The 23,407-nt window shown below is 39.7% G+C and overlaps 2 protein-coding genes and 1 pseudogene across 2 annotated transcripts in view; all 3 read left to right on the top strand.

Annotated features, from left to right (window-relative positions):
* LOC145478200 (E3 ubiquitin-protein ligase rnf213-alpha-like) overlaps positions 1 to 7,727 on the top strand; it is a 190,768-nt gene extending 183,041 nt beyond the window's left edge. The window contains exons 72-83 of the mRNA XM_081456148.1: positions 51 to 142; positions 237 to 294; positions 577 to 776; positions 1,067 to 1,208; positions 1,598 to 1,681; positions 2,510 to 2,687; positions 3,222 to 3,429; positions 3,589 to 3,663; positions 4,282 to 4,482; positions 4,827 to 4,916; positions 6,008 to 6,177; positions 6,671 to 7,727. Coding sequence (XP_081312274.1) covers positions 51 to 142; positions 237 to 294; positions 577 to 776; positions 1,067 to 1,208; positions 1,598 to 1,681; positions 2,510 to 2,687; positions 3,222 to 3,429; positions 3,589 to 3,663; positions 4,282 to 4,482; positions 4,827 to 4,916; positions 6,008 to 6,177; positions 6,671 to 7,091 — 1,919 coding nt within the window. The 3' untranslated portion in view covers positions 7,092 to 7,727. The remainder of the gene's footprint in view (positions 1 to 50; positions 143 to 236; positions 295 to 576; positions 777 to 1,066; positions 1,209 to 1,597; positions 1,682 to 2,509; positions 2,688 to 3,221; positions 3,430 to 3,588; positions 3,664 to 4,281; positions 4,483 to 4,826; positions 4,917 to 6,007; positions 6,178 to 6,670) is intronic.
* Positions 7,728 to 9,026: 1,299 nt separating this feature from the next.
* Positions 9,027 to 12,960, top strand: LOC145483356 (uncharacterized; annotated as a pseudogene).
* Positions 12,961 to 19,114: 6,154 nt separating this feature from the next.
* On the top strand, positions 19,115 to 22,312 carry LOC145481239 (uncharacterized). The gene is made up of 2 exons (XM_081459720.1): positions 19,115 to 19,166; positions 19,665 to 22,312. Exons 1-2 carry the CDS (start codon positions 19,115 to 19,117, stop codon positions 21,095 to 21,097), a joined length of 1,485 nt encoding a protein of 494 aa, XP_081315846.1. The 3' UTR covers positions 21,098 to 22,312.
* Positions 22,313 to 23,407: the final 1,095 nt, after the last annotated feature.

Genomic DNA, 23,407 nt, shown 5'->3' with positions numbered 1-23,407 from the left:
TGCATTATCTTGGTACATGTTAAATCATGAATCCTTTTTTTCCTCTTCAGGAAACACACGTGACATGCTTCTTCTAAGCCGAGACAGTCGAATGAACTGGGAAACAGATTTCTGTAGTGTGATTGTCGCTCCTGTTGTCAGGGTATGTACTGAGACCTGGTCATTTGTTTTGCTTTATTCATTCGTTACCAGTGATCATTTCTAATGCCTTTTATATTCTATACAATTCATGTTAGGATCTTGACGAGAATCTAAACAGGGCTTGGAGGCTGTTGAATGGAGACGAGAGATTTGGTACGGTACTCCATTTTGTTAACTGTAGTTACAACGTCTTTGTAATTTATTCATTTTTTGGATAAAAAAGTTACAAGTTTTAAATATACATTTTGTAACCTGACGCTAGTTTTACAGTTGTAATAAAGTTTTTAGAAGGCCGAGAGACTGGTCGAACGTGAATGTGAAATTGATTAACTGATTGATTGATTACTCGCTCGATTGATTGAATAATTAACAATACAGCATCTTTTCTTAAGGTAATTTTGTTTCGTCCCTCTTTCTGCCATCTGTGATCCACAGGAAGTGATCCATTAGTGCGACAGATGTACGAGTTTGATGCGCACAAAGAGGACTTAACTCGGGGTGTAAAACCCATGGCCAAGGCCCTTTGGAAGTACAGAAGGCAAATCACTGTGGAACATCTGGGAAACTCATTCCAACAGCAAGTTCTTTCTGGTGGGGAAGAGCAATGCAAAGTGCTGAATGCTTTCCTTAAACAGGTACCACCAACCTGACTCGGACACTTTCCCTAGGATGTAGCTGTTGTGTCTGCAGGGAGAGGTGCATGGGAAGGTGTACCTATGTTGTTGTTGTTTTTGTTGTCTTGAACTTTTCCTTACGGTTAAGACCAAATGAAATGATTATCGAATTTATCAATTTAAAAAATTAACTTGAAACAACGTCAAGCCAGGTTCCTCTTGCTCCCACTCGTTTGCCTCTGAGTGCGGGAAAGGAGTTTCTCGTTCTTGCAGGATATCGGTAAATACCGTTTGGTCTTTAACAATTACAGGAACACAAGTTGCGTTACGTCCAGTTTCTTCCTGACCTTGTTCGTCTACAACGTTTGTTGATGGACAGATTTCACAGACGAATTGATAGAACAGATGCTGAGGGCTACACCATCCAGAAATTTCTTCAGGATCTTCCAAGAGGTACATGCAACAGCTTTTTTTTGCCCAATTTCCGCTTGTCGATTCAAATTCACAACTAAATTGATCGTACCCAACAAGTCAAGTCTCACAAGTTACTCTGTTACTTTCTGATGTGTTACAAAAACAACTGACCTAAGAACCAAAAAATCACTGTGAAAAGATGTCACCTACCACTGGCATCTTTCTGGTGCAAAATGAACAGTTAAGACTCTTTCACTCAAGGAGAGTGAGCAGATGTGAGCAGATGGCCAGTGACCAGTGACCAAATGACTACCACAGTTCGTCATAGACAACTGTCAGGGGGAAATGTCTATGTTCCAGGAGTAGATTGTGACGTAGAGACTGACTGGTTATTTTAATGAAATATATATGGTCTGTTTTAATTTTAGGATCTGTGAGAGAAGACTACATTAAATTGTTCCAGAGTTTTAAGACTGCGTGGAATTCTTGCCGGTCATTTCTTGGCGATCAAGGTAATACTGTTGTCTAGATATTAGTTATTTCGAAGTTACATGAAGCAAAGCTCAAGAAATTTTTGAATTTCGTTCTTCTCAAACTCATTAATAATTCATCAAGTTTAAACAAAGAAATCCATAATGGTACGGTGACGGCCAGTGTTTGGACATCTGATCTTAACATAGTTAATAGAGGGGAATGGTTATGAAAGTCGACAAAATTCTTTGTTGTATGTTTTTGTTCTTTTTTTTTGGCCCTGACCCTGCACAAAACACCATAGTTGTTTACTACAGGCTGAGCAACTAACCAATAGAAATGTTTTGATTACGTAACTCATGCATAGTGTATGAGTGCAAAACAAAAGATTGTGCACGGTCGTGGACCTTCCAACATAAATCTTGGCATCTTTGTTTGCTCGTTTGATGTTTGCCGGGATTCATAACCATTCCCCTCTATTAACTATGATCTTAATTAACAGTGATTTTTACGTTTTTATTTCCCCGTTTTCTCCTTAGTTTGCGTTTCGATTGAGAAGGTATATCAAACACTCAAGACAGTGTTTCACCACATTTCCAAACACCTGGAACTTCGTCAAAAATACTCCGCTGCGCGTCGTATTTTTAACTCTCTCTCGGTGTTCTGAAATGTAGTCGAAAATGGGCTTTCATGTTTGATATATTACTCCTGAGCAAGATATGACAAACTCTCTAACTTTCCAAACAATAATCTTTTATAGCCCTGTTCTGTTTTAATTTAGGGCAAACTCGTAACTTATAACTCGGAACTCAGTGACTCTATGGTTTAGTTGTTCTTACCTCATATGTAATTTCACATTGTTCTTCGAGGTCGTCTTCGTGTACCGCAAGATCTTTGTAATACCACCATGGACAACGACTGTCCAATCGCCATGTTGCTCCCTGGCACCGCAGGGATGGGAGTGTGTTCGACTTCGCTCACCTTCTTCTTAGTCAATACGCATAACGAGTTTCTGGGAGCATATCGTAATGCAACTAACCAAGAATGGTAAGCTATTTGTCATTTCAATCCCAATGCGATGTTCTGTTTATGTTTCCATCGATACAGATAAATCTTTGAGTAGTGACATGGGAATGATATGATCAACTCGACAGCTAGATTTCAAAGACTAATATATCTGACTCGAATCAGGTTTGTTCTTGCTAACCAATCATATCTACACCTTATGAGTGTGACAGAAAACACCCCGCGATATTAATCGATCAACATCTCATCGAGAACTCGTTATCAAGTTAAGTTACGTAAAAATAGTATTTAAAATTTTTCTGAACGATTTCCTCTCCTTGGAATATTTTTGCCCTCAAAAGTAATTTCTTACCAGTCACAATAATCGCCACTACAATAAGCTCTGGAATTTAGCAGAATAATAAAATCGATAACAGGAAAAGTTCTCAATGTCAATAACATCCGATTACTACAGGCGGCCTTTGGTTCTTATGCTTAACCGTATTACCGTTCGATCGATGTTTCATATATTCCTCATTTCCTTCTCTTCATTTGAAAACGTTATCTCGTTTTCAGTGCTCTTGATCGCGTTTCCTCTATGTCGGTGACCATGTCACATCTGATAGCTTATGATCCTGAAAAAGACCTGCTGCCTCTTATCCTGGCACACTGTAACTACTCTCTAGAGGTGGGACAGGAAACTCTAGTTCATTACGATTGGGCAGCATTGGAAAGACAGCTTATTGACAGGTTTCTGAGGGGAAGACCTTTCGTTGAGTTCAAGGTAAGTTGTTAGCAATTTAGCGTGCACGGTCTGTGTTGTTAGAAAATTACTTTTATTAATTGATAATAGATTCATAGTATCCTTTATAAACTCTTCATTTCTCAATTGGGCTTCGCCAACTTATTAGGGTGAATTTTGTTTTCTCTGTGTTCATTTTAGGACGAACGATTTGCTTTCAGTCGAGACACACGTAACGATGCCGTGTTCGCTTCCCTAAATGAAAAAATTCCTCAGGTGAGAAGTACACAGTTTCCAAAAAAGGCTTGTTTGAATTTATTTCATATTAATGAAAAATAAATTGTGATGCACGTTTGACCATTGTTCATGCTAGAAGATGGACGAGTGATGCCTGATCCTTAACGTTTTAGGAACTGGTAATACCAATGACGGTAGAATGGACGGGTATATTTCGCCAGGATTCGTGCTGTAACTGAGGTGGTTTCCTGCTGTTTATAATTTGGTTTAAGATGAAAAGGAGAATTCTGATTTGTTCCCTGAGAGGCTCAGTTTAACAATTCGGGCCGCTAAGTTGGACCGCTCACGAATTAATTTTGACAAATCCCTTTTTCATAACTTTCCGCTATAGAAACGATTTTGTGAAGTAGGCACCTTTTTTCTTCATATTGGATTACGCGTAACAGCCTTCTAATAAATACTTTATTAATTTTTTTTTATTAAGTTTGTTCAGTCCGTCTTGGGGAATATCGGGTTCGGTTTTTTTTGTTGCTGCCATTTTTTAGACCTCGAATGCGGCTGGGCCCATAAACTTGCAAAAAAAAACAGAGAACTGGCCCTGTTTTTCCCAAAACTGACCTTAAGCTGGGTCAATAACATATATGTGTTTTTCTACAGGAGCCCATTTCTCGCTTTGTCGAACGCCAGATTATCGTCGATTTCCGCTCCTCCTTGTCTGATGTCTGTGATGTTCTTTCGTCATTGGATATCGCCATTGGTTTTCTTGCTTCGTCAGGTGGCCAGACCGAGAGACCTTTAAAATGGTACTTACATGAAGTACTTAAGTTACCCAAAGAACGCGGACTCAAGAGCCCAACAGTAAGTACAATGCAGTCCGCTGAATCCGAATCAGATCACTTTGCTCAAGAGAAACGGGACACGTTTGCCGTTCCTTAATTATCAGTCATTTGTACACGAATAGATTGCTGTGGCGCATTTATTTCTCAGTAGAGTTTGAAAAAGAGACATTATAATAAGTAGTTCATTGAGCTACCTTGGTCGGTATTAATTTCGTCCTTGTATTGTGGCCCTTGTTGTCTTCGCTGTCGTGAACTGTTGTCTTGTTCCTTTCCTCTGTAGTGTGGTCGTTCAAACAAGTTGCCATCCCCTTAAATATCCCATCCATGCTTTAAACATTTTAATGTGTGGCTATTTTGTTTTAGGCAGAGCAACACTGCTACCTGTCTCACACATTGGCGTTATGGCGGCTCATGGCTCTAGAGAAAGCGAAAATCAAGTCTAGGAACAATCAGGTTAGACTCAAGTGACCGTATCACATTTTCTCAGCCTTATGTCTTTCCCTTAAGAAAATCTGGTCATACGTTAACTCAGGTATCCAAGGGACAATCAGGTTAACATCTAACTTTACTCTTGCGCTGGACGGCATGTATTGAAATTAATAAAAGTACTGTACAATGTCTATCAAACTCTGCCCCCGTCTCGGAAGGGTCCTCCGACGTCTTTTCAACACCTTTTGAAGAGAGAAGGGCGCTATTTTTGAAACGATAAATCAGTCGGCGCATGTAATAATTAATTGATATAGGAGACCTTTTGGATGTGTGTCCACGAAAGAGAAAGTCGTGGGTATATAAGTAAGGCTTGCCGTCCTGGAGGAGTGGGTTGGTGATCTTAGTAGAGAGGGGGCGGGGTTTACCTAGGAGATACATTAGAGAAAAAAAGGGAGGCCGCCCGGCGTTTTCTGCGATAACTTCAAGATGTTGGAATCACCTCCCTCTTAAGCTACGCACTTCTCAATCTGTGAGTACTTTGAAGAATGCTTTGTATAAACATTTTAAATTAAGTCAGCTTAGGGATAAGATTTTTACTCCTTTTTTAGGTAATTTATTTTTAGATCTCATGTTATGAGCAATATGTTTCACCTTTACCTTTTAGATCTTGATCTGTTGTACATTGTGATTGTTAATTAGGCTTTAAATAAATCCTTAATTAGGTTATTAATTATAATAGGGTTTTTTTCATTGTAACAGTGTTTATAGAGGGCCACAAGTTCATTAGTTTTTAACTATTAAGTGTCACCCTCTTTAAATAAAGTTTGATTGATTGATTGATTGATTGATTGGTTTTGCTTAAGTAAAAGTAAATACTGTTTAGGGAATTTATTTTAAGGGGAGCGTAAAAGACAGGGCGATAGGACGCCTAAATGGAGCTCTTAACGTATGACCAAGCAAAACTTGATCAAAACAAGCAGATGTATGGGATTTGCTATGATTTTTGGCTACTTGAAGATTTCATAATTTTTCTTTTTAAGAAAGGCAAACAAAAGTGTCTTTGGGTTACCAAGACAAAGAAACTATAAACCATTACCTTTCCCAAATATCTTTAGGAACCATTTGAGCAAATGCCTGACGATTTCAAGGAAAGACTGAGCTCAAGCGACATGGCGCACCTAAATCGCGTATTGCGAAAAATCGACATGGAATCATTTTTACCACAACTCCTGGAAATTATTCTTCTGAATGTTAGAAAGGATGGTGAAAATATTTCAACGATGAGGTAAGATTGACATTTACTTTTGAAAACAACTAAAGCTAACAACAACTTTTTACTTGTGAAAAGATCGTGAAATTGCAAAAGTGGCGGAGATTCCAAATTTTCCGGCGCATCTTTGGCTGGAGGTACGAAGACGTCGAAGGCCGACTGAGTGTTTTGTAGTACCAGTGTACACCCATATACTGACGGACTGATAGGAAACTAGTTACTACTGTAAATCAAAATATTTGATTTTTAAGATGGGCATGCAAGATGCCCCTCCATGCAGATGCTCTCTAGACACGTCAGGCAATCAGTTCTTAACCAGAAAGATCTCGTGAGGAGTGCAGAGAGCGTGCTCAATTCTTACTCCATGTGATCTCTTAACAAAACCCTTTCTCTGCTTTCTCGGTTGCGCGAAGTACCACTTCACAATTTCTTACGTTAGTTTCGTACGTTGAATTATCAACGTTTTTGAACAGAATGTAAAATAATGTCTAATGTAATTACCTTCTAGTTTTGTAGAGTACTTGGAACTGTGCTTGGCGGATAAAGGTTTAGAGCAAATACCAGGAACCGAGAACATTCCCGACAGCATCCAAATGAAGCACGTGAAAGCTGTCTGGAACTCCGCCTTACAATTAAGTGACGACTTCACCAAGAACGTCTCGCAGCTACTGCTTGAGGAGCAGTGCTCGAGGCCCAAGAAACTGGCGGAGCCTTGTCTCAGAAAGCAGCAATCAACAAACTTGTCTTATCTCTTGTTTTTGTGTTTTGTTTTGTATTTGTTTTGTTTTTTGTTTTTTGTGCCAAAGTCATTTCGAAATGTTATCATAGGGATGAAAGTACCATTTCAAATTCTGGAAATTGTTATTGGCTTAATAGGTTTTAGTATGAGTTGTTTGTATAAGTTATTATTGATATTAATCAGTGACTAAATATCTATAGCACTTTTCATTTCAATGTCGAAAGTAATTCAGAACTGAAGACACACTCAGTTGAAAACTGCTCTACCTTAATGCACGCTTAAAGTAAGGCTAGATGGTTTATTGCTAGTGTTAGTAACAGTGTTGTCAATAGATTAATACAGAGAGATGCAAACGAATCAAGCACCCTCATTGAGTAAACCAATGTTTTTTTTGTTTTTTGTTTGCTTAACTGTTTGACGCATACAAAATGCTATGTTAAGGTCCATGTGTTGAAGCCCGCGGCGAAAAACATATCAGTTATTATCCTTCTTTATAGCCATGAATTGTTGTTAATGTTTGAGTAGAACGCTTTCCAATAAAGAAGAGAAAACAATTAATAAAATTGACAGTCACATCAGTGGTCGTCACTCAATTATTTTTCCTTCCCAAACGGAGTCGTGATGGTTTCAGTTCAGTACGTATTTGCTAGAATTAAAGGGTAAAATTATTTACGTTCGGTTGAGCGAAGCGAATTAGAACGTAAATTGCATCCAAATGCTACAGTCAGTACAATTTACGGTATTTCGGAAATACCGTTAACTGCCGCTTATACATGTAAGCCCTGGGGCCCGTTTCTTGAAGGTCCCGAAGCGTTTTCGCATCCGAAAAGCCGTAGCAAAATCTCAAACCTTATGACTTCAGAGTTGATCTATGCACACATTCTTAATATAGACAAAGGTTCTCTTTATACAAGACGTTTCAGCATCTACCTCTCTCTTTCTTTAAATACCGATTAACTGAAAATGGCTTTGCGGGCCCGAAAAGCTCCCGGGTCTTTCGAGAGACGGGCTCCTGGTGGGCTAATACACTGACTTCCTAAGGGCTTTTAGATAGGCTTCTAAACGGAGGGGCTTATGTCCGAGGGTCTTATAACCGGAATAAAAAACCTTTTCGAAACGAGCTTCGGCTGCACGTGTTGATCGAAATAGGCTTTTTATTTACTGGTAATTAAGCTTTAAAGCATCATAATAAAACGAATCCACAAGAAGGAAAGCTAGAGGGGGGCTTATATCCTGTGGTCTTATAACCGGATGTATTATTTGGTTTACAGGAAGATGGGCCTATAACCAGAGGGGCGTAAAAGCGGCAGTTACGCTTAGGAGATAGAAAAATTGGGTCGATAAGGGAGGACTTCATTTACTTCTAGTTTTGACATAAAGATTTAAGCGAGTACTGGAGATAATGATGACCCCATCCGTCTGATCTATTTGCTTGAATAAACGGTCGTTATAAACAGAATCGAATGATCTTGGTACCGTTGTTGAGAAGGCATTTCTTTTCAGTCTCGTAGTTGTCGTCTGGTAACAAGTCTGAATTTTTTTTTCTGTGGCCTTCGAAATTACAGGCGAACTACTGATTCAGTTCTGTTTGGGCTTCTGGAAGAAACTTCTCAGTCCTAACAGAGAGCATTACAAATAATCAGGTGATGTGAAACGCATGATCGATTCTCGGTGACGGTGACACCTGTTAATGCACCTCGGGGAGGGGTGGCGAATGGTCCTTTAAAAACCCATGGTCTCGCAGTCTCGTTTTCTAGCGGTTATGTGCGTCTCGCAGTCTAAATTTTTCTCACAAGGCTGTCTCGCAGTGTCTATTTTTACGAAAGTCGTTAAGTAACGATTTTTTTATTTTTTTTATAAAGTTAAATGACATCACAACATCTTAGAACCTGAACGTCTTGAGTTGGCATTTAAAATACTTTTAAGTCTCGGCCTCGCAATTGAAGAAATCAAAATGTCTCGGGCTCGCAAAGAAAAACGCTTATCTTGTCGTCTCGCAAAGTCTCGCATTTACCATTCGCCACCCCTTCAGGGCATTAACTACCCTAAAAGGTGCCATTAGTGTTTCCGAGATTTCATTCATGTTTCAAGAAACATGGTGTAGAATTAATTACCTACATGTGAAATGCGCCAACAAATGTGGATGTTTTTAGCACATGTACTTCTATCCAACGCAACGTTCGCTGGCATCCCGTTATGGCTCGACAAAGATCCTTTTAACCTTTGGCAGCAGAGACTAGTTAATCGTAATCTTGAGCAACTGAGTGTCACTGAAGAGACTAGTGACAGGGCCAGCTATAATTATGGCCAAAACACATTTCGCGTCTGGAAGTTTTTCATTAAGTGCTGAGAGGAGAGAATATCGCAATAATTGTCGTTGGAGGATCGAACTCGGCTGGAGGAGGAATCTCAGATCATAGACAACTTTATTACCAGCTCTTCCTTCATTGGTGGAATTATCTGATTTTACCGTACACTGGTTCCAAACTTGCCATTAAAAATTTGTCCCTCGGGGAACTGGAACCGACTTCTTCAGCCTATGTTTAAAAAACTATCTAACAAAGACTAGAGAACCCGACATAGTGCTAATCGAGCTGTCAGTCAATGATTACGGGTACCTCTGCGGTGAGGCCGCTCAATCGATGGAACAATTAACCCGACGAGTAATGTCGTTCTTGTCAGAGCCATTAGTTGTGTATGTAACGTTGGTCGACTTGATCGAAAAAGTTACGTGGAAGAATATTTTAAATCCAAGATGCTACAATCTTGAAGATATTGGACAGCACGAGATTGCCAGATACTATAACATAACGGTGTTGAGCTGGCGAGATGTTGTTTGTCCAATGGATACGATAAAACCAAAGCGGCGTATCGAGATCAAGCCAAGCAGGATAGACGCGCATCATATTCATATTGGTGTCAAGAATAATGCACAAATTGCATTGATGTTCACTCGTTATTTACAGAAAAAGCTGAAACGAGTGATCTGTCATCCATGGAAGAGTGTAATGAAGACAGTTGAGTCCATTGAAAAAATACAGCCTCTATTTGTTCAATTTTCTAACCAAACGTTAATTTCAAAATCGCTTTGCTGGTCACTCATATCGACGAACTGGAGAATGCCAGACGAAAGACAATCACTCGAAGTCAAGATCCTAATGAGAAATGGTTTTCACGAAATTACTCCTCAGAGCAGGTGTGCAAAGATGACCCGAACTGACGCAGACAGAAGTGATTCATTTGGTGGTTGGCCATCAAGGAAAGAAGGAAGTTTCATTGAATTTTCATTCACCGCCCCTAAAATGGCGAGGAAAACGGATAACTGGTCAGTTGGTTTAGTGCTTCGTCATCTTCAAAATGGACAGATCAAAATTTCGCTTGATGAAGACGAAAGCACCACTTTGACCATAACGGGAGAGAACTATAGAAGAATCCTCTTGCAGACGCGTATTTACTTTCTTAGGACGAGGATAACATCCGGAAAATACAAAATGAAAATAGAAACTGAGGGTACGGTAGGACAGGTTTTGAAGTACTTTTAAGTGGAATGGTACTAGGTCCTGCAGGTATGAGGAATATAAAAGGATATAAGCCAGCTAACGCGTTACAGAAGGTTTGGTCTCGTGAAGATTACAAAGCACTGGTTCTTCAGTCAAAATAGTCAGCTTAGTTATGGACTGACACTGTTTAAATGAAGCCATAGTTCATACTTGTCATCAAAGTATACTTCTAAACATTCACTCACATACTTCAATGTATATGAGAATCAATAGTTTTCGTACCCAGCCTGGATATTGTTATTTTTGCCGACTATCAGCTGAAAATATTCTAGTCTACATTCTTAGGTTACAGAGTATCGGTTGTGACCAGGAATTAAACTATCAAAAAGAATTATCATTCTAAATTTGCGTTTTGAATTAAGCAAAATTGAAAATTTGCGTTTTGAATAGCAGGGAATCGGTCCTCTTCCATTTCTTTATCAGGTATATAACTTTCTTCCGCTTATCTGCAGCGGTGGAAAAAATAAAGACTAAAAAATAAACGGATGTTACTAAAACTAGTAACGGGGAACCGGGAACGGGAGTTTTTAGAACGAGTGCACAGCGGTAACCCGCCTGAGAATTCAGAATGGCGGACAAAGCAAAAGTTATGTCACTTGTCCTCGATATCCTACTGCGTGTTGCTATTTTTAAATATTGACATGACAGCTCGCCCACAAAGTGAGAAGATATGAAAAGACTGTGATAATACCAATTCGATTTTCTCCCCAGGCCATTCATGCTTTGTTTATCCCCGTTCCAATGGGACTCTGCTCTAACAAGAACTTGCTGGTCATTTGGGGGCACAGCCGGTAGAAACTCACGTTTACAACCGTAACACTTTTTCACAGTTCACCAAATTGTTCCCTTCTCTTTTGCTTTGTCCGCAATTCTGAATTCTCAGGCGGGCTACTGCTGTACACTCGTTCCCAGACTCCAGATCCCAGTTCCCCGTTCACCGTTCCTCGTTCTCAGTTTTGGTAACATCCTTCTCAAAATAACGTATAATATTTCACCACTATGTGGAGTGGTGAAATCACGAATAATTCAAGTTCTTCAAGGGTCAGGCGCAACTTTCAAGTCACGGATCACGAAGAATAATTTCTTAAATTCACGTTTTACGGAAAATAAAATCAGCTAGTCACGCATCAGGAGATACCTCTGAACGACCCTCAAAATTGTCACATTTGCTACTTCGACGTATTTATATTGAATTTAAACACCACCGTATAATTCAAAAGCTGTCTTGACAAGCAGTAATTGAAAGTTATTTTTGGGCCACGAATGAAAATACACACATGAAACGTACACAGTGGCAAGATTATGTCTTATTAAGGTTTCCGTCTGACAATGTTCTACAATTAAAGGGCAAGGCCCTAGCTGACTACCAAGGTCAATACAAAGCGGATGTGAACTGCAAGGGACCAACTCCTGTGTTGTGAGTACAGGGTCAGAGCGATCCATTGGACTCTGCGCTTTGTGAGATTGTTTCACAATTTCTGTTATCCCAACCGACGATGGATAGAGGACATTTAAAACATGTATTTTAAAACTGTTTGCATCTACGTGAATATATGTATTTATACCATGCCATAGAAAATACAGCCAATCATAAGCAAGAGGAAAGTCGTTGTATAGTCGGCGGTATTCCCCGGGCAAGTGAAAAGTTTGCTTGATTATGAACTTGAAGAAGAAAAAAGTAAATAAACCGCCACAGGGAATTCTGTAATTTCTGAAATTTAAGGTCATCACCGACTAATGGTAGTTTTGACCTGTCTGCTGGTTAAAAAAGTTAACTCGTGCCCTACAGGATACTTGTTAAGAGTGTCTATTGTCACCACCAGTCAGCGAGTATTGAAGATGATATCAGTAAAAGTAATGTAGAAAGTGCCTGAACAATGGAAGTCTTTAATAATTGAACGCAGACTTGATTTGCTTATGATTAAGTGTTATTCCATTGGATACTTGTAGCCGATATAGTTTTCTGTGATACGAAAACGTGTTAACATAATTAAAGTTTTGTCAACTTGATTAATCTGTAACCAAATGGGAATGGTGTGGGTTTTGTTTCTCGTCTTTGGAGCGATCTGTACTTACTCTGAAGCCACACGAATGGAAGCAATGATACCAAGATCATCAAGGTAAGTTTTATGTTTACTGTATAAGGCCGAACGTGGTGGGGATTATCTTCTGGACAGGCTAAATGTCACTCAACTGGTTCAGCTGCTCTAATCCGCTTTAAGTCTTTTCCGGGCTGGTATCAACAACTCACATTTACAATTCTGAAGTTTTCTCATGTGTTCTCTCTTCTAATTTGTAGATCTTGCACTCCCTATTTTATAGCGACCAGTTTTGGGTTATCGGTTAACTGTCAAACTAACACGATCTTGGCATTAAGTCTTAGTTAAGGACTAGTGCGCGTAGGAAAATACGCAAGCGAAGCACTTGATTTCCATAATTTTCTTCGATCAAATAACCTTGTAAAAATCTTTTTCATTTCAAAATCCCAAAGTCGTTGCAAACGAAGCTGACCAAAATCAAATAAGAAAAGCGATATTAGAATCACAAAGATCATTAGTTTCACTGAAAAAAATCAAATTGAAGTAATTAAAACATACAGGACAACTCAAAATAAAGATTAGAATGCAATTTCTCCGAACAACAACGATACTTTTCTGATAAGAAGGGGCGTGTTTACTAGTAACGCCTCCTTTCCTTCTTTTTAATTTTTGAGCGATTAAACGTTTCTTAAAACGAAAGTTGTACTATGAGCGTGTTGGCAACAGTTCCTGTGTGAAAAACCGATCATCCATTAGCGGTCGTCTTTTTTTTATTAATCTGTAATATTTAAGGCGCGTGCACCACCGTGTAGGCTGTTCTACGCTCTCGGTCAGTGGGGACGATCGAAAAAACGGGCGGGCTACGAGCGAGGTCTGGGAGATTAGAGAAAAGGAGAGGGCTGGAGGGCCTGTAAGCATCGTAGAAAAAAACCTCATTCCGTTAAGCCAACTCCTTGCATTCCCTGTTTAAATTCACAGCATAGCGAATTTGGAAGAATGCGCCTCGACCTTAAACTTAAATTTGTAAAATTTCAGTTCATCACAGACTAATGGTAGTTTTGACATATCTTTTGTTTCAAAATGTGAACTCGTGCCCTACAGTAATAGTTGTTAAGAGTGTCACTAATAACCATTGTTACCACCAGTCAGCGAGTATTGAAGATGACATCAGTAAAAGTAATGTAGAAAGTGCCTGGACAATGCCAGTCGTTAACAATTTAACGCACAATTGATTTGCTTGCTTAAGTGTTATTCCACTGAATACCTGTAGCGAATATAGTTTTCTGTGATACGAAAACGTGTTAACATAATTTAAGTCAACTTGATTGATCTGTAACCAAATGGGAATTGTGTGTGTTTTGTTTCTCGTCTTGGGAGCGATGTATACTTACTCTGAAGCCACACGAATGGAAGCAATGATACCAAGATCAGCCAGGTAAGTTTTATGTTCACTGTAAAAGGCTAACGTGATGGGGATTAACTTTGTTCCCTCTTCTGCAAAGGCTAAATGCCACTCAACTGGTTCAACTGCTCTAATCCGCTTTAAGTGGTCCATTAAACTTCGGGACCGAAAATAATTTCCTTCACTTTTTGTCAGTGAAAAGGGTTTGGTACATATATATAAGAAAGCAATTTATTATTTTCCAGTTCCTTATTTTTGCTTTGCTATGAGCCAAAATTGAATTTTGGCCGCGCTAAGGTTGCCGACCGTGATCGGAAAGGTAAAATTCACCGATTTTGTGAAGCGTGCTACGTCCCCTAAAATGCAGCTCACGGAATTTCGTTTTCATGCAAATTCTAAGGTACCTTCATTTCTTTGTCTGACAAAATATGGAAACTTTTCGGAACATTCTAACCTTACCAGCGGGGCTGGAAGACACCCCACTCTGAGGCCTTTGATCACCTACTAAAATTTCGCAAGATTTGAGGGAGAAAATCTCAAAAGTTGGGTCTAAGGCTGAAAATCACATCACAGTAAATTTCTTATGTTAATAAACCGTTCTATTAGTTCAAACCGGTGGGTATCTCCTTGGATTGCACGCGAGAACAGATTAAATTCTGCCACAGTCAGTGTATTTACACGGAACTATCGCTCATGTCAAAGCTCATTTACATAACCCATGGACTCGGTGAAAATACTTCTTCTGCCGTTCAGGTTCGTTTGTTGACCTTCTGAGTAGAAGCAAATAGCTTCCTTTAATACTTGTATACACTGCAGATGTAGTTTTGAGGTGAAGGTTGCGTTAAAGTTGGTGAATTCTCAAGACTTACGAGACTCCAAAAGTAAATAATGGCGGTGTACACAAATCAACCGTAGCCGTCGTCCTGATAAGGTCCGCAGAACTAACACCAGGAGAAAACGAAAGTCGTAAGTTTCTATTTACCGTTTAATGGCAACTGAATCCTGTACTACAACTAGCCTTGACTACCGGGAACTTGAGGGCTATGTGCCCGAATTTGAACTTGAGAACAACAATGAACACTTGCCGGTTGATCGCTGGGAAGTGCATTCGTCAAATGAATCTGAATGAACACGACAGGCTTAAATGGAACTATGTTTTGCGATGAATGGGCTTTACTTCTGTTTCATGCTTGATGCTTGTATTTTAGTACCAGCGCATATAATGACCTTCGGTATCCGCCATACAACGAAAGCTGCACCAGCCTTCGTCACAATGTCACACAAGTTGTAACGTGACCATATTACCAGCTATGGAGGTGGCCGGTGGCAAATCCCCTGCCCTGCGCGCGCCAATCAATAGATTTGGGAAGGTTTCCAGTTGAAAAAGCCACTCATTGATTTAATTTTTTGGAATATGTAGAGTTAGCTAAGCCTAAAAGCGGAGCTCCTGGGTCGGGTTGTTCAAAGCTCGATAAAGCTAACCAGGATAATCGAGAATTTTGATTGGAGTTTTGTAACTTTGCGATGAGGTTTTCTGTATATTGTTTGGCCTTCTGTTTTGAGATTGAATAATCACAAACTAAATAAAACAAAAGCAGTGAAAAACTTTTATGTACAAGAAAAAATTATACTTTTGTGAACTTTTAAGCCTTGGTTAGCTTAAACCGACTTCCGAACAACTATGTACAACAAGTTAACCTGACATGAGTCCGCGATCCAACACTTGGACAGCGGTCAAATTTAAAAAAATACGTGACTTCGATGAGCTCTAAACTTGAGCCCACGATATTGTCCCGTGATACTGGTCAGCGGATACCTTGTTTTGACAGGTGTCAATTGACAATAACATGGATGTCCAATATCAAAGAAGTACGCCGTAAAACAGGGCTGCATGTCGCTGTCAACCTATTAGCTGGAGTATGGCCGCCATCTTGCGCGTCTCCGCCGCTGCCGTTATCGTTGTCGTCGTCGTCGTCATGCGTACGCGCCCAAGAGTAATACCGCTAGCCATGATAACCATGAGAAAATCAATGCATGGGTTTCCTTTACTTTCCTATATGGGTATGGTGCTCCGCTTGGCGGGCCTTTGGACCGCCGGAGCTCCGCTACTAGTGTATCTACTTATTCTACGTTTCAACAGAAAATATAAGGAGTTGCCAGGAGCATATTGCTAATACATGAGGGCAAAGGAAGTGGATATGGACCTGAAATTTACTTTTTTCTTTCCCGTTATCAGCCGTTCGTTTTTCATGGAAAATACAATGGTCTACCCATGAATAAAATGTAGAAAATCAAAGATGGGACCAAGAAACCTTCCAACAAACGTCCATATTAAAGCGCGTGTAGATGCTGAGAGGACGATTTCTCGCTTATAGGACTAGTACCCTACTCTTTTTTCTGACGGCACCAAAATTATTGGCCACGAAACTAGTTTATCTTTGAATTCTCCGGCTCAAGGGAGGATGTAGGAATTGAACATTATTGTCCTAAAATGCGATATGCATGATATTAAAGGTGTTATGTATCGCATTCGAGGCGCATAGAAATCCAAAACCTCACAGTCATTCTTATCCTTAAGGTGTCTGGAAAAATAATAATAGCCGAAAGAAAAATACATTTTTGATAACACTTTTATGTATATCATGTATCGCGATCATTAATATAGCTGAATTGAAAGTAGTGTTAATACTTAACAACTATTCGCCAAAGGCGAAGTGAACATTGGTGAATATTCACCGAGACGAAATCGAGGTGAATATTCACCAATGTTCACTTAGCCCGAGGCGAATAATTTTTTTCGTGTAATTTTCAGAGGTGAATATCAAGGACTACAAAATAACAGACTAAAACATGAAAACACAGCCGCAATTGTTCGTGTGCATACACGTATGCAGCCGTAATCACGTTTAATAACAAGCTTACATGTACATCGATTGTTAATCAATTTACTCATTGAGTTCGGCAGTAAAACAAACAAGCAAAACACTACAAAAAATAAATTCATCCGATACATTTTTATCGTTGTTGAGTTCATTTACAGTTGTCATTGCCTAAAAAGGATCTGACCTGCTGGCGATCGACGCAGCCACTGTGTTTACGATTCTTAAGAGCCTTGAATACGAGTTCTTGAAAATATTTTGGTCTAAGGGCGACAGCAGCCATTCTGAAAATTCTCCATCCTTTCAAATATCCTGGACTTGGGGTGATGTCTTTCGAATAAATGAAAACTTCATTCAGTAACTGTTCACCATGTTTACTTGCCGAGATGGCAAAGATGGCCAGCTTAGTAACCAAGCTCCAGCGGGGTGAATTTAGCGTCATATGATAAGCTTTTCGACCAATCAGAATGTCCAATTCTTATATTCATTTCTAGAAATTATACTAAAGATTTATATTTATAATTAACACTAAACAGGACTGTTTGCCCTACCAGCAATCTGAAACAAAAGACGCAATTGAATCATTTCGGCTGTAGTTCAGCAAACACCATTGACCGTACATTTGTTTTTTAAAACAGAAAAGGCTTGGTGGCAGTAACACTGTGACTTGTCGAAGCTGCACCGAGATTGACGAGCCAACTTTAGGGGACGTAGCACGCTTCACAAAATCGATGAATTTTACCTTTCTGATCAAGGTTGGCAACCTCAGCTCGACAAAAATTCAATTTTGGCTTTTTTATATATATGTACCAAGCCCTTTTCACTGACAAAAACTGAAGGAAAATTACTTTTGGCCCCAAAGGCGAGTGGACCGCTTTTAACGGGACTGCCAATGAAGTCCTCTTTGGACTGGTATCAACAACTCACATTTCCAATTTTGAAGTTCTCTCATGTGTTCTCTCTTCTAATTTGTAGATCTTGCACTCCCTATTTTATAGCGACCATATAGTTTTGGGTTATATATCGGTTAACTGTCAAACTAACACGATCTTGGCATTAACTCTTAGTTAAGGACTAGTGCGCGTAGGAATACGCGAGCGAAGCACTTCATTTCCATAATTTTCTTCGATCAAATAACCTTGTAAAAATCTTCTTCATTTCAAAACTCTACGTCATTACTAACGTAGCTGGCCAAAATGAAATAAGAAAAGCAATATTAAAACTATTAGACCATCCGTTTCACTGAATAACTCAAATTTAAGTAATTAAAATATATAGGAAAACTCAAAATAAAGATTACATTGCAATGTCTTCAAACAACAACTCTACGATACTTTTCGGAGAATAAAGGATGTGTTTACTGCTTACGTCTCCTTCCATACCTAGTTATTAAGTGTTACAAGTTTCCTAGGACGAAGATTGAACTAAGAGCATGTTAGCAACCATTCCTTCGTGAAAGGAGTTCTTAACTAGTGATAGCCATTTTAAACTCGTGATAGCGTAGCCAGGGGAAGATATAGCAGTTGGTTGAGGGAAAAAAGGCACTCGTTCGGTCAGCCGGTCATTCAGGATCAGCTAGTCGTTGGGTCGTAAGCCTTTTTTGTGGTAATTTCGCCCGATCTTTGTGAATAAAACGGCTGCCAAAGTGGTGAACTGATCTTTCGCGTTTTGGAGTCGAACAAGTGCTCCCAAATTAAATTACCGATGAATCGGTAGCTTCGAGGAATATTTTAGTGCAATGAATGAATGATTGAAGATGCTTGTTTATAACTCAAGTCCTAAGGACAGAAACCGTGGCAGCGATATCAAAATAGCCTTGGACTCGCTCTTTTAAAGGCGAAGAGACGTAAAATAATATAAAATTGTACCCACGATACTTATATTCAAATTGTCATGTTTGAAGATAAAGGCAATAGCATATAGCAACTCGCTAGTAGATTCTGTTGTACTTCCAAAAGTTGGGATTTTTGTGGTTTAACATTACATAGTGCTGAATATATTTAGATAATGTAATAAGCGCTTTGAGGTTTTCAAAAAAACCTTTTCATGGTGAGTTTCGACACAAACTGTACTTTTTTAATACCACCCACCTACTCATGCTGCCCAATGCACAACAGCATAGCATACAGCAGCGACAATGTAATGCAAACATTTTTGTACGTTTTTTTACAATTGAAACTGAGTCCAGCTACATTTTGTTCTCCTGAGCTAATTAGAAATCATAACGCCGAGAGAAAATATTTTGATAAACGCCCTAAATGTGCTAATGGATGTGACCATGACCTTTTCTGTTGCGTCCCGCCACACCACGCACTTTGTTGTTAGACAAGACCATGTTTGGTTCAGCAACCGAAGCTGAGGGAAGTAATCTCTTCATGGACAAGAGTAAATTTCGCCTTCCATGAATGGCACCAAAAATCAAAGTCAAGTAGTTAACAGGCAAGTGTGGTTGGCACAACGTTCTTGCAGAGAGATGTACACACAAGCACGCGAGTAGGCAGTGACCTGTCAAAATTCGTCGGACCAAAGTCTGAATCTTTCTCAGTTTAATAGCTACTTTGATCTCTTAACGAACTTCCAGACAGGATTCAACTTGGGCCTAAACTACGCGAACAGCGCAAGCATAGCGCAAGTCACATGTGCAGACAGAGTAACGCATTGACCATCAGTGTCCATTGTTTGGACAAAATCCTGGTACTTGTCGGTTCTCCTTATGTCCTACACTGTAGGTATAAGCCAGGCCATTCAAAGCCCTTTGAACAAAATGTTAAAGCAGTAAAATGATGTTTAAAAATAATTGTAGGTACGCTTACATTGTGCATTATATTGTACTGTCTATTTACTATTGTTCTTAACTTTTTTAAAGGGGTTCTTATTCTACAGTTCCTCAAATGAAAAAGCTCAATCAAGAACCTTTTGATTTTTGGCAAGACCGAGACCTTTACCGAAATATCAACGACTTAAGTGTTAGCGAGGAAGACATTGCTAAAGCTATTCACAAGAATGACAAAGACTCCTGCAGAGTTACGACACTGATGAACAAAGTGATGAAGGCCGAGCCAATCAAAATGATTGTGATTGGTGGATCTAACTCGGCGGGAGGAGGAATTGCAGATCATAAGCGCTTGTTTCATCAACTCTTCTCTCAATGGTGGAGCCAGGTAATCCGCTCACAGTTGACGGTGGAAAATCTGGCACTAGGAGGTACAGGGAGTGACTTCTTTACGTTTTGCTTGCAAAATTTTTTATCGAAGAATGATGAGCCAGATATTGTGCTAATCGAGTTGTCAGTCAACGATTATGGATTCTCGCACGGCAAAACTGCTCAACCGATGGAGCTGTTGACTAGAAGAGTACTGTCGTTTTCGTCGTCTCCATTAGTTTTGTACGTAAGCTTGGTTGATCCGGTCAAAAAAAACCAATCCTTGAGCAGCATTAAAAATCCACACTGCAATAACTTGGAAGACCTGGGACAACGTGAGCTTGCGTCATATTATGGCGTTACATTGTTCAGCTGGCGCGATATATTATGTCCATTAAATGGAGCGAATCGCGTTCGAAAGCCTTACATACGACCGGGAATGGTCAATAGAGATCATTTGCATATTGATGTGAAAGGGCATGCCCAAGTGGCTCTGATGATAATCCGGTACTTCCAGAGTGCCCTACAGAGAACAGGACAACCGTATTGTTCAAACTCTGCGATGAAGCCGCCTTTGTTTGTTGACAATTCGATACTGGTGACAAAGCCACTTTGCTGGGCTGCAACAAACCCAGGCTGGAGAAAGTTTACTGTACATCAGTCGTTTGAAGTGAAGACCCAAAGGAAACGTGGTTTCAGCCAAATTCCATTAAATAGTACTGAAGCAAAAATGGGGGGCGGTTTTGATCGGTCAGATGCGTTTGGGGGCTGGGTGTCTTCTAAACCAGGTAGTTTTATAGAATACTCGTTTCAGGTTCCATCAAAGAAATGGTCAGTGGGGATCGTGCTACGCCGAATGAAGCACAACAAGGGGCAGGTACATATCTGGCTTGACAAAAACAAAAGAGATGCTGTGGTAATAACTGGAAAAGCGTTCAGTACCTTTCGTGCTGAAACTCGTGTTTATTTCGTGGCCTCAGACGTTTCTCGTGGACATCATAACATTAGCTTGGAAACAATAGGCCAGAAAACGATTCCTCTGTTAGTAAGTGGCATCGTTTTAGGCCCTGCAGGTATCAAAGAATTCCAGGGATATCGGCCTACTGGAACATTAGAAAAAGTTTGGAGTCCCGAGGACTATCAAAAATTGAAACTAAAGCAAATAAAACGATAAGTTTAAGTTGAATCAGCATGTAATTAAGATGTCATCAAGAACGCACGCAGTGGTCTCAATTACATTCATTATAGTGCATGCAACAAATTACTCAATTCTGATTGGTCGATAGCAATACCATAAGTTTGAAATTTCACTCTAGGACAAAAACTCCAATACTTAGAGAGGAAGCCCCATCACTCTTAGCTGGTTTTCATGCGGTTCCTCTGCGCTGGTCGAATTGGAATTTGGAGATTTTGGCGGAGGGAGGAAAACCGGAGAACCCGGAGAACCCGGAGAACCCGGAGAAAATCCCTCGGAGTAAGGCGAGAACCAACAACAAACTCAACCCACGTATGGCACCGGACCGGCATCGAATCCGGGCCACATTGTAGGAAGCGAGTACTACCACCACTGCGCCATCCCTGCACCCCAAATGACAATTTATTACGTTTGTTGCATTGGCCTTATATTTTCTTTAGTTTTAAAATCGGTGATGTCATGTATTGCTATGGAAATACGTTAATAAACTATTGTTGGCTTTCTTGAGATAACGAGTTGTCTCGAAGTTTAAACGTGCTCACGTATTGGAACGCAAAAGAGATGCATGAAATCGCTTTAGAGATACCCACGCATACTGAAAAAGTTCTCTTTTGTTGAATTAATTTTGATAAATTTACCTCCACCTGGCTATTTATCAACTTGAAATTAATCGCGGTTGTTTGTGAAGCTAACATTTCGAGCATCAGCCCTTCGTCACAAACTATTCTTAGAGTTCTGTCTTTCACTTATAAGTCCAATAAGAGAAAAGTTTTTTATTCGGCCGAGCGAAGCAAAAGAGAACAGAAAATTCGACACCATTAGTGTCTAAAGTTTTAAATCTTTAAAGCAACGTTTTTCTGAAAAGCTGGTGAATGAATAGCTGCATGAAAACAACTAATCAAAATGATATGCAGCCACTGAACAGTGTCAGTTGCATGCATACGTGAATGCAGACTAACTGTTCGTCATCACCATAGTTGTAAAGCCCAAGGGACAGTATTGATTATTGCTAGCAGCCAGATGTTGTTTTCTTCTCCAGTTAGCAAGTACGAAAAGAAGGCATGTATCCAACCCAACGGACTGTAATATTGCCGATTTTGGTCTTAGCATTGGGAGCTTTTTACGTTTTTATCGCTGGCTCTTCAAAGGAACAAGTGAGAACGATTGGGTAAGCCACGACTCTTTGTATTTCGAAATAACTTGTTTAAGAACAAATACAGCGAAGATTAACTTTGTACGCGGTGAAGACTTAACCATATCTCCTTACAAGCATTACAAATTTCTGAACATGTACGTGCAGGTTCTTCTGTCAAACCGTCAAGCAAAGACTGCCGGTGCCGTTGTTCACAACGTTAGTATCAGTGTTTCCGGCAGACCGCGTGGTATCGGCTGTTACTGGCGTTTCGTCAGCCCCGCTTCGCTCCATTTATTACTGAAAATCATAATCCAGAAAATGAAATTCTAACTACGTAAACCACTCATAACTTTATATTTACCTGGAAAGAGGACAAAATACCGACAAAACTACCAAACTAATGAAAAATACACACAGAGAAAATTTGACAAACAATGCTCTATAGCGTTGCTCCATTATAATCGTTAAGTTCCATATCAGCAGCAGAAATCCCGAAAACAATAGACCATTTTACAGTTGTCTGCTCAGTGACCCGGCCTTTGGATTGCAGCGAGGCTGGAGTTTACCTTGTTTTGATACAGACCTCACTGCTTTTGTTGTGTAAAACAAGTTGTTTTGATGATAACTAGGTTCATTAAATGACAAAAGCAGTGAGGTCTGTATCAAAACAAGGTTAACTCCAGCCTCGTTTCCATCCAAAGGCCAAGTCATTGAGCAGACAACTGTAAAATGGTCTATTGGCAACAGATTGTATTTATAATGAAAAAAAAGACAAAAAACCGATAACGGAGCGATCTTAGTTAATCGACATCAGCTGAATTTCTGAGCTTTTTGATGACCACCTAAAGAATATAAAGATCCATATGTTATTGGCGCGGGACGAAGTAAACGAAGCCAATGATGGTGACAAACGTTTTCAAAAATTTTACCGCTTTAATTTTTCGCCGCGTTTACTTCGATTCGTTTCGCCAACGTGATTTCAGTCTGAAAGTCGTTAAACATTGAATACCTATTTATTAGCCTGCAAAGGGAGACGGATATCTCCCTGCATTGAGTCATGAAACAAAATTAGAAATCTCTTCGCTGTCTATTTTATTACCGTTTTAAGAATTGATGACTTATGCAGTGACGTCACGTTAAATTGTTCACAACTG

This window comes from Orbicella franksi, chromosome 1 (assembly GCF_964199315.1).
Source record: "Orbicella franksi chromosome 1, jaOrbFran1.1, whole genome shotgun sequence".
Classification (NCBI taxonomy): Eukaryota; Metazoa; Cnidaria; class Anthozoa; order Scleractinia; family Merulinidae; genus Orbicella; species Orbicella franksi.
Note: the sequence above shows the minus strand (reverse complement) of the source record. Positions and strands in the feature narration are given on the sequence as shown.